This window comes from Callorhinus ursinus, unplaced genomic scaffold, assembly GCF_003265705.2.
Source record: "Callorhinus ursinus isolate GAN/ISIS: 27379988/994484 unplaced genomic scaffold, GSC_fseal_2.0 scaffold28, whole genome shotgun sequence".
NCBI classification, from domain to species: domain Eukaryota; kingdom Metazoa; phylum Chordata; class Mammalia; order Carnivora; family Otariidae; genus Callorhinus; species Callorhinus ursinus.
Genome location: NW_027397090.1, coordinates 2,790,651 through 2,801,105, shown reverse-complemented (window position 1 = coordinate 2,801,105; position 10,455 = coordinate 2,790,651). Strand labels below are relative to the sequence as shown.

Sequence of the window (10,455 nt, the reverse complement as noted above, 5' to 3'; positions counted from 1 at the left end):
CATCTCTGTGAGCTCAGGCATTTGGTCCCATTTCTTATATAAGACCAAATGGGGGTGGGAAGGGGCTGAAAGAGCTTTAATTATTATTTAGTTTAGTTACGCCAGTCATTTCATAAGCCTCAAGGGTTGAGTGTAGGTATCACAGTATTTCTTGAAGGGCGCTCAGCAGTTTCTGGACTGGCTGACTCTCTAACTCTGAATCTGAAGGGGCTTTCTATGGGATGAAAGGAGGCTCCCTGTGAATAACGACCAAAAAAAGAGCGCCATATCAGATGCAGGGAAGGAGGGCGCGGCATTCCAACGCCGAGTTTACTCCTCACTGCCCTCTCCCCACCTTCCTGGCACGATTTGCAGCTGGGTAAGTCATCCGACGCGCATCGTGGCCTCGCGCTCCGAGCACCGGGCGGGGCAGTTACAGGCGTCCCCACACAGGCGGCCGGATGCAGGAACCTGTAATAATGTGGGGGGGCTCCCTAGGACCCTCCCTTGAGACGCCTGCGGCCTGACCGCGAAAGGACTGGAATCTGCCCACGCCTGGCTCAGGTGCAGGTCCTACTGGTCCGCGTGCGGGGTCGCCTCCACTGTAGGGCGACGGGCGTTCCCTGGCTGGTGTAACCGACGCACCCGGCCCGGCCCCGCCCCATCCCCGCCCCCATCTACGCCCCCGCCGCCGGTCAGGACACCGTGCGTCCGGCGGGGGCGGGGTCGGGGAAAAAACTGGCCCTCCCTACGCTCCTCCCGTTGCCTGGTGACGGGGAGGAGGCGGGGCCAACGAGTAAAAGGAGGCGGGTTCTACACGGAAGGGGCAGGCGTCAGAGAAGCGGCCGCGCAGCCGCCCTTGCTCCTCTCCCGCAGGCGCGCCCGGGTCGGCGCCGTGCTTCGCCCCCGCCCTGGAGTCCGCCCTGCGCACGCGCGGAGGGATCGGCCGCCTCCGCCCCTCGCAGGGCTCGCGGCGGGGCTGCGTGTCCGGCGTCCGGGCAGATATAGTCGGAACTGCCCGGGAGCCGGTGAACCGAGCGGTCTCGAGGGAGGGCGTGGGAGGTCAGGCGCTGGAGGAAGGACCGCGGGGGGCGGCTGCCGTGTCCACCGCTGCTGAGGAAAATGGTGTTCGAGTCGGTGGTCGTGGACGTGTTGAACCGGTTCTTGGGGGACTATGTGGTGAACCTGGACACGTCCCAGCTCACCCTGGGCATCTGGGGAGGTAACGAGACCGCCGCCGGCCCTCAATCTCGTTTTCCTCCCGGCCCCTGGTTGCCGGAGCCCGGCTGTGCTTTCTCGGGGCCTCGGGCCCCTCGCTCGCCCGGCGCCACCACCTGCCGCCGCCTGCCTCGGGGTTAAATTACGTAAAGCCAGACGGCAGTTCCACGGCCTCTGCCCTCAAGTTGTTTGTACTCTGGCGGGAGGGGGTTGGGGTCGGGGGTGCGGGATAAAAAGTGCCCCTTTTCCGAGCCGGGCGGCTGAGGGGACCCGCGGCCGACTCCGAGGGCGTGGGGGGGGGGGCAGATCGCGCCCAGGCGACCTTCTCTGCCGGTCGCCCCGCGCTGCCCGGCTCAGGTGTGCGGGGCGTAGGGGAGGCCACGAGACGCCCCCGGGCTCGGTCCTATCCCTGTCATGCTGTATCCCCTGGGGTTATGACTAAGGCTCGGGAGAGCCCACGGAGTGGCGCACGTTGCATCGCACGTGAAGGCAGGGTGCCGGCGACCGAAGACGCCCTCTTCCTTCCCTCCTTCCCCAGCCCGGGAGTGTGGCTAAACCGTGGTGTCTGCTCGGCACCCCTTTCTGGCCACCCGGGCTGGATTCGGGTTGCTGTCCTGGCTTCTGCTGATAACAGAAAGCGAAACTCCTGTGCACAATTAACTCGGATGGTTGGCTGGCTATTTTCCGTTCACAGCCTGACCCAGGAGCGCGTCACGTTTGTAAGGCTTTGGGATTTTGTGGGTCAGAGTGAAATTTTTTTTTTTTTTTTTTTTTTAAGAAACTAGGTGCGCTGTGCAACGTCTCAGACCTATAAAAGACGGGGATGAACGTGCCCTTAGGTTGCTTAAATGAAGGACCGAAACTTTGTATCCCTGTACTCTGGTGCGCTACCTTATGTGGAGCGTCATTATTAGTGCTTCCAGCTGTATTCTGCCCCCTTTATTTTAAGCACCCGTTGTAAATTGGATTCCTTTTGCGTACGAAGTGAAGCTCTAGGCCAAAGTTAGAGTTAATTTTTTTTTGGACTTAACTGTTAATGTGCACACACTTTCAGCCCTCTTCTAAGATATTTATCTTGATTTTTCTCCTTTGTGAAAGAGTGTGAGTAGATAATTAGTTTGATAGAGATAACCTCTTGTTAACTGCTTTTGGTATCTAGTACCATGATAGAGTCAGACTGCAAGAACTAGGGGCTAGCTCTGCATCTCTGACCTGTTATCAGAAACTTGAAGATTGTTTTATTCTGCTTCTCATTTGCAGAGTAAAAATAATACAGTTTGTCTTCACACACCACAGAAGGAAGCCTTGAAAACATTTTGTAGTGTGCTTTGATCTGCAGTGGAGGGTTGCTTCTGCATTCAAGGCGGAGGTTTGTGTAGAGTGATTTATGGGTGAATTTAAAATTTGTATACAGTAAAATTCACTCTTGTGACGTACGGTCTGTCTTTCTTGACAAGTGCAATGTCGAGGAATGTATCCACTATCACAATCATGTTAACAAAAAGTTCCATTAGGGTGCCAAAATTCCCTCTGCTGCCCCTTTTCAGTCCACCCTTTCCAGCCCCCATATCTCCTGGCAACCACTGATCTCTTTCCATCCTTGGAGTTTTTTGTCTTTTCTAGAGTGCCATATAAATGGAATTATATGGTGGATAGCTTTTGGGGGTCTGACTGCTTTTACTTAATTTCACTTCTTTCACTTCTTATGTAAAATGAATTTGAGAGTCACCCATGTGTTATATGCATGTGTTTCATTCCTATATATTTTTTTTCATTCCTGTATTTTTGAGTGATATTTTTTGTGTGGATGTGTTGTAAATGTTTGATGGTTTCCCTTTCTGGCCATTATGAATAGAGCTGTTAATAAACATTCATGTACAGGTTTTTGTGTGAACATAAATTTTTATTTCCCTTGGGTTAATACCTAAGTGGGATTGCAAGGTCTTATGCTAAATGATCATTTGATTTCTGTGAAACTGTGGAGCTCCTTTCAAAGCGGCTTTACCATTTTGCGATCTTAGCAGCATTGTGTGAGTGCATAGTTGCTCTACACCTTCAGTAGCATTTAGTATTGTCATTTAAAAAACTTTTTTTTATTCTAATAGGTATATAGTTCTAAAGTATTGTAGTTTTCCTTTGCATACCTTTAGTGATTAAAGATGTTGAGCATCTTTTCGTGTTCTTTATTGTTTGTATAGTTCCATTGGTGAAGTGTCTGTTCAAATCTTCTGCTTATTTAAAATTTTTCTATTGAGATTTAATTTACATACCATTAAGTTCACCATTTTAAAGATATTAATGTAGTTCACATACAATGTTATATTAGTTTTAGGTGTGTAACAGTGATTAAACAATTCTAAAGGTTATGAAATGCTCAACCATGATAAATGTTGTCACTATCTGTTGTCTTACAACATTATCACAGTATTTACTGCATTTCATCTGCTGTACTTTTCCTCTTGAATTTACCCTTCTAAAATGTACAATTAAGTGTTTTTTCATGTAGTCACAAAATTATGCAACTATCACCACTAATTCCAGAACGTTTTCAGCACCCCCGAGTAAACCTCATCTCCACACCCATTAGCAGTCGCTCAAGTTCTCTCCTGATCCCCCGAACCCCACCTCCAGCAACTACTAATCTACTTTATGTCTCTGTGGATTCACCAGTTCTGGACATTTCATTTAAATGCAGTCTTGCAATGTAGGTGGCCTTTTGTTTCTGGCTTCTTAAAATTATTTTTTTGAGCTTCATGTTGTAGCATGTATCATTTCTTTTTATGACTGAGCAATATTCCATTGTGTGAATAGATCACATTTTGTTTATCCATTCATCAGGTGATGGTCATTTAAATTATTCCTACTTTTTGGCTTTTATGAGTAATGCTGCTGTGAACATTCATATATACAAGTTTTTGGGGTTTTTTTTTTGTGTGTGTGGGCATATGTTCTAAATTTTCTTGGGTGTATGCCTGGGGTAGAATTGCTGAATCATATGGTAACTGACTTTTTACAAACTCTTTACTGAAGTATTTTCTTTTTTTTTTCCAATTTTTTATTGTTATGTTAATCACCATACATTACATCATTTGTTTTTGATGTAGTGTTCCATGATTCATTGTTTGTGCATAACACCCAGTGCTCCATGCAGAATGTGCCCTCTTTAATACCCATCACCAGGCTAACCCATCCCCCCATCCCTTCCCCTCTAGAACCCTCAGTTTGTTTTTCAGAGTCCATCGTCTCATGGTTCGTCTCCCCCTCTGACTTACTCCCCTTCATTCTTACCCTCCTGCTATCTTCTTTTTCTTTTTTCTTAACATATGTTGCATTATTTGTTTCAGAAGTACAGATCTGTGATTCAACAGTCTTGCACAATTCACAGCGCTCACCATAGCACATACCCTACCTAATGTCTGTCACTCAGCCACCCCATCCCTCCCACCCCCCACCACTTCAGCAAACCTCAGTTTGTTTCCTGAGATTAAGAATTCCTCATATCAGTGAGGTCATATGATACATGTCTTTATCTGATTGACTTATTTCACTCAGCATAACACCCTCCACTTCCATCCACGTCATTGCAAATGGCAAGATCTCATTCCTTTTGATGGCTGCATAATATTCCATGTGTATATATACCACATCTTCTTTATTACTGAAGTATTTTCTTATTGTTAAGTGTTGAAAGTTCTTTACATATTATGGGTATGAGTCCTTTGTCAGGTAGGTGATTTGAAAATTTTTTCTTCTATTCCAATTCTGTCTTTTGCAAAGCAAAAGTTTTCAATTTTGATCAAGTCCACTTTAGCAGAAACTTTTCATGAGTCATGCTTTGGTGTATCTATGAAATCTGCCTTCCCTGAAGTCACAAAGATTTTCTCCTGTTTTCTTGTGTAGAAGTTTTATAATTTTATATTTAGATTTCTGATCCATTTTTGTATGAAGTGTGGTATAGGTTGAAGGTTGATGTTCATTTGTTTGCATGTGGATGCAAATGTCCAATTGTTGCAGCACCATTTGCTGAAAGGAATATCCTTTCTCTGGGGGCGCCTGGGTGGCTCAGATGGTTAAGCGTCTGCCTTCGGCTCAGGTCATGATCCCGGGGTCCTGGGATCGAGTCCCGCATCAGGCTCCCTGCTCCTTGGGAGCCTGCTTCTCCCTCTGCCTCTCTCTCTCTCTCTCTGTCTCTCATGAATAAATAAATAAAATCTTTAAAAAAAAAAAAAGGAATATCCTTTCTCCATTGAATTATTTTTGCACTTTTGTAAAAAAATTAGACTTTATATTATATGGGTTTATTTTTGGATTGTAATCTGTTTCGATACTATGTGTGTCCATTCTTTCAACAGTACCACAGTTGTCTTGATAACTCTAGCTTTATAGTAAGTCTTGAAATCAGGTAGTATGATCTCTCTAACTATGGTGTTTATGAAATTTTTAAAACAAATCAGTGTTTTATGTATAGAAGTTGGTTATATATTGATAAGTGAAGCTTCAGATAATCGCTTTTAGTGCTTAAAAATCCTTTTGAGAATTTAAAAAGCAGTAATTTTGATAAACTTAATACTGGAAAATTTCAATAATAGAAACTAGATGCTGCTTGGGAAAATTGTTAAAGACAATATTTTTATGGTCTAATGTTAGAAGGACCTGTTGGTTTTAAATATATGCTTTTGCTAGGTGTCTAATAATCCAGCTGATTTCACTGTTAGCATATTAATAGTGTTAATTAGTATTCAGGAGTTACATGGATGTTTTAAAACCTGATAATTGGTAGTGCTCTGAAAATTTGTTTCTGAGATGATCTTTTGGAAATTAGAATCAATTTTTCCTTGGAAACATTGTTATATATGAATGAAGAGTTCCTAAAAAAAAAAAAAATCTATGTAATGTAGCAGAACAGTGCTACTATAGTGGCCCCTACAGGAAGTAGGCTGAGTGCAGGAAGAATCTATTTTGTGAGGGGGAAAGAGGAATTGAACTTTATCTCACACTTTTGGTGAATTTTGATGTTGGTATACTTTTTATGCACTGCTATTTATAATTCTCCACCCTTTTTATATGTCATCTACTTAGGGAGGTAGTAGTACTTCATAGACAGTTCTGAGATTCATCTTCCAACTTTTCTAAGCAATCTCAAATTTCATGTTTCCTTCAAGAGCTAGCATCAAAATCAGCCATATGTGCTTGTTACAGATACAGATTTCTGAACTGCTGTCCAGAGATGATAATTCATTTATGTGAAGTAGTACACCAAAATCTTTTTTTTTTTTTTTTTTTTTAAACAAATGATACAGGATTGTGATGCACAGCTAGGTGCATTTTTAGAGTACTTTCAGGGCAAAAGTATTAGAAATTCAGAGGCAGAAGCAGTGTGATAGAATTATCATTTGTAATGCAAGGAATACCTGTACTTTATAGCTCCTTCTATAGTCTTCTTTCACCTCTTTCTCTCTTGTTTTCTTTAAAATTGTAAAACTCCTAAATTTGCAGGGTTTTGTTTTGTTTTTGTTTTGTTTTGGTGGTGGCTGTTATACCCGACATTGTTATGTAACATTAGAAACTTGGATTTTTTTTTTTTTTTTTTTTTTTTTTACCTAGCATATTTTGTTTTTGAAATGTTGCTCTCCCTGTTTTCTCTTTATAGTAGACTTTAATGTGCAGTGGCTTCCTATTGGCCTACCCCCAGTATACCCCAGGGGCTCTGTAGGAAGATGATGACTCAGGGCACAATTCCTTTCCCTCTTCTTTTCAGCTTCATTATTTTCCATAGTTTTATCTTCCGTATCACCTATTTATTTTTTTGCTTCTTCCACTGTCATTGTGATTCCATCCAGTCGGTTTTGCATCTCAGTTATAGCATTTTTTATTTTGGCCTGACTAGTTTTTAGGTCTTCTCTTTTTGCAGCAAGGATTTCTCTGGTGTCCTCTATGCTTTTTTCAAGCCTGGCTAGGATTCTTATGACTGTTGTTCTAAGTTCTTGTTCAGATGTATTGCTTCTGTCTATTTTGAGCAAGTCCCTGGCTGTGATTTCTTCTTGATCTTTCTTTTGGGGAGAATTCCTCCATCTTGTCATTTTGGCTAAGTTTCTGTCTTTTGCATGTTATGAAAGCTTGTTATGTTTCCTGCTCCTGAGAGTAATACTGTATTTAAAAGGTGTGGTACACTGTCCAAGGCCTGGTGCTTCAGGAAGTGTTTTCTGTTGTATGCTGTGTGCACTCTCCTGCTCTGTTTTGGCTGCCCTTTCCCACAGGTCAGTCCTCTGTAGAGTTCTTCCTTACTTTCAGTGGGGAGTGTTTGGGTCTTTAACTAGGTGTGCTTTGATTTGTTTATTAAGATAAGCCTTGCAGCCACCACATTCTCTCTCTCTAATTGTGCAGATTGTTTTCTTAATCTTCAGATCAATTTCCTAGTTGTTCAAAATGATTTGATGCCAGATCAGCTATGTTCAAAGGCCAAGGCAAGCCCAGGGCCCCCCCACTACTCTGCATCTTAACTCTTTCCACTCAGGGCACAATTCCTGATTTGAAGGAGTCCTTCTGTGATAGGAATATGCTGGGGGAGCCAAACAAATGTTTGTTGAAGTCGAGTGTTAATTGCTGATTCTAATTTCTTAAATATTATTTTTAGCTTTATGTTTTGAGAAACTTTCATAGAATGTTAGAGCTGAAAGGGAATATTTTATTATGGGAAGTGTTCAGACATACAGAATGTTTCAAGATTTTACAGTCCATATACCTACAATCTAGATTGTATTACTAATTTTGTATTAATAGCTTTATTGAAATAATTGACATGGTAAAATGTACATATTTAAAGTCTACAGTTAGATTAATCTTGATATATGTATCCTCTTGGGAAACAGTCATCATGATCAACATAAAGAAGTATCCATCATACTTAAAAGTTTTTTTTGCCCCATATCTAGAGGCATCCAGTTTTCTCATTTTGTTGTTCTACCATACATACCTCTATTCCTGGTTTGCTGAAAGTTTTTTTTTTCTTCTTCAAGAATGTGTGTTAGGTTTTATAAAATGGTCTCTCTCTGTTGATATGATCCTAAGATTTCTCTTCTTCAGCCTGTTGATGTAATGGATTACATTAATTGATTTTTTTTGGAATGTTGAATGAGCTTTTCATACCTAGAATAAATCCCACTTGGTCTTGGTATATAATTATACATTGTTGGATTCAATTTGATATTTTGTTGAGGATTTTTGCATCTATGTTCACTGAGAAGTAGTGGTCTGTAGCGCCCCCCCCCAACATGTTTATCTAGTTTGGGTAATGTTGACCTCCATAAATGAGTTAGGAAGTGTTCCTTATGCTTCTGTTTCCTAGAAGAGATTGTAGGGGCTTAGTATCATTTTTTCCTTAAATGTTTGGTAGAATGTTAGTGAAACCCATCTGGGCATTATGCTTTCAGTTTTGAAAGATTATTAATTATTGAATCAATGTCTTTAATAGATGCAAGCCTATTTATATTTTTTTCTTGTGTGAGTTTTGCTGGAATATATCTTTATAGGAATTGTAACTTGTGGACATGTTTGTATTCCTTTATTATCCTTTTAATGTCTACTGGATCAGTAATGAAGGCCCTTCCTTTCATTTGTGATATTAGTAATTTGTGTCTTTTTCTTTCTTAATCTGGCTAGAGGGTTACCAGTTTTATTGATCTTTTCATAGAACCATCTTTTGCTTTCATTGGTTTTTCTCTTGATTTTTCTCTATTGAATTTCACTGATTTCTGCTCTAATTCTTATTTTCTTCTGGTTACTTAGGATTTAATTTGCTCTTTTTCTAGATTCCTAAGGTGGAAACTTAGATTATTGATTTTAGATCTTTCATCTTTTGCCTTTTTTTAAAAATATATCTTGAGAGAGAGTGTGTGCGTATGAGAGAGAGAATGTGCAAGTGTGAGCAGGGGAAGGGGCAGAGGGAGAGGGAGAGAGAATCCTAAGCAGACTACACGCTGAGCACGGAGCCAGAGTTGGGGCTCCATCTCACAACTCTGAGATCACGACCAGAGCTGAAACCAAGAGTTGGTTCCTCGAACTACTGAGCCACCCAAGTGCCCCTTTTCTTCTTTTCTAATATATGTATTCAGTGGTGAATTTCTTTCTAAGCCTTGATTTGCATGTCCAATTTTGAAAACTATTTTCATTTGATTCAAGATACTTTACAGTTTCTTTTGAGATGACTTCTTTGGCCTATGTGTTATTTTAAGTTAACATTCATGAAATCTTCAGATATTTTGGGAGTTTCTAGCTTTCTTTTTGTTATTGATTTCTAGTTTAATTCCATTGTAGTATGAAAGCAGATTTTGTATGACTTTTATTCCCTTAAATTTGTTAATGTATGCTTTATGGCCCAGAGTTTGGTTTACTGTGGTGAATGTTCTGTGTGAGCTTGAGAAGAATATGTATTCTGTCTGCTATTGTTATAAGAAGTGTTCTACAAATTTTAATTAGATCTCTATTTTTAGTTTGTCTATGCCTTTATATTTAGAGTGGGTTTCTTGCGGACATTTCCTTGTTGGGTTTTGTTTTGTTTTAGCCACTGTGTCAAGTTTTGTCTTTTAATTGGTATATTCAGACCATTTATATTTGAAGTGATTATTGATATATTTAGGTTAGTGGATATCTCTTGTATTTGTAGTTCTTTTCTCTTTCTTGCATGTATGTCTTTGCTTTTTAAAATCTTCCCCCTTTTCTGCCTTTTCTGGTTTTAATTGAGTATTTTCTATAATTTTATTTTTTCTCCTCTTTTTTTTTTTTAAAGATTTTATTTGACAGAGACACAGCGAGAGAGGGTACACAAGCAGGGGGAGTGGGAGAGGGAGAAGCAGGCTTCCCGCTGAGCAGGGAGCCTGATGTGGGGCTCTATCCCAGGACCCTGGGATCATGACCTGAGCTGGAGGCAGACGCTTAACGACTGAGCCACCCAGGCACCTCTATGTTTTCTCCTCTTCTAACATATCAGTTATACTTCTTTAATTTTGGGGGGGGGGTTCTTGGAATTACAGTATACATTTAAAACTAATCTAAGTCCAATCAAAACTACATTGCTTCATAGTAGTGGAAGTACATTATAAAGAGTTTGCCATTCCATTCCTTTTGCTGCTTATAACATTGCTGTCATTCATTTCACTTATCCATAAGCTGTACTTACCCAATGCACTGTTGCTATTATTTTGGATAGTGTTCCATTAGATTATTAATAATGAGGAAAATAAAAGGCTTAATTTTTTTTTT

At 41.1% G+C, this 10,455-nt stretch overlaps 1 protein-coding gene across 6 annotated transcripts in view; it reads left to right on the top strand.

Annotated features, from left to right (window-relative positions):
- The first annotated feature begins 895 nt into the window (after positions 1–895).
- Positions 896–10,455, top strand: part of VPS13A (vacuolar protein sorting 13 homolog A) — a 267,302-nt gene continuing 257,742 nt past the window's right edge. For 3 of the 6 annotated variants that reach the window (XR_012374024.1, XM_073878048.1, XM_025891367.2), the window contains exon 1: positions 900–1,201. Coding sequence is in view for 4 of the 6 variants with exons in the window: in XM_073878048.1 (XP_073734149.1) it covers positions 1,102–1,201 (100 nt within the window). In the remaining 2 variants the exon portion in view is untranslated. Of the gene's footprint in view, positions 1,202–10,455 lie in introns of all 6 variants that reach the window. The other 3 variants (XM_073878049.1, XR_012374025.1, XM_025891365.2) reach the window with 3 other exon arrangements.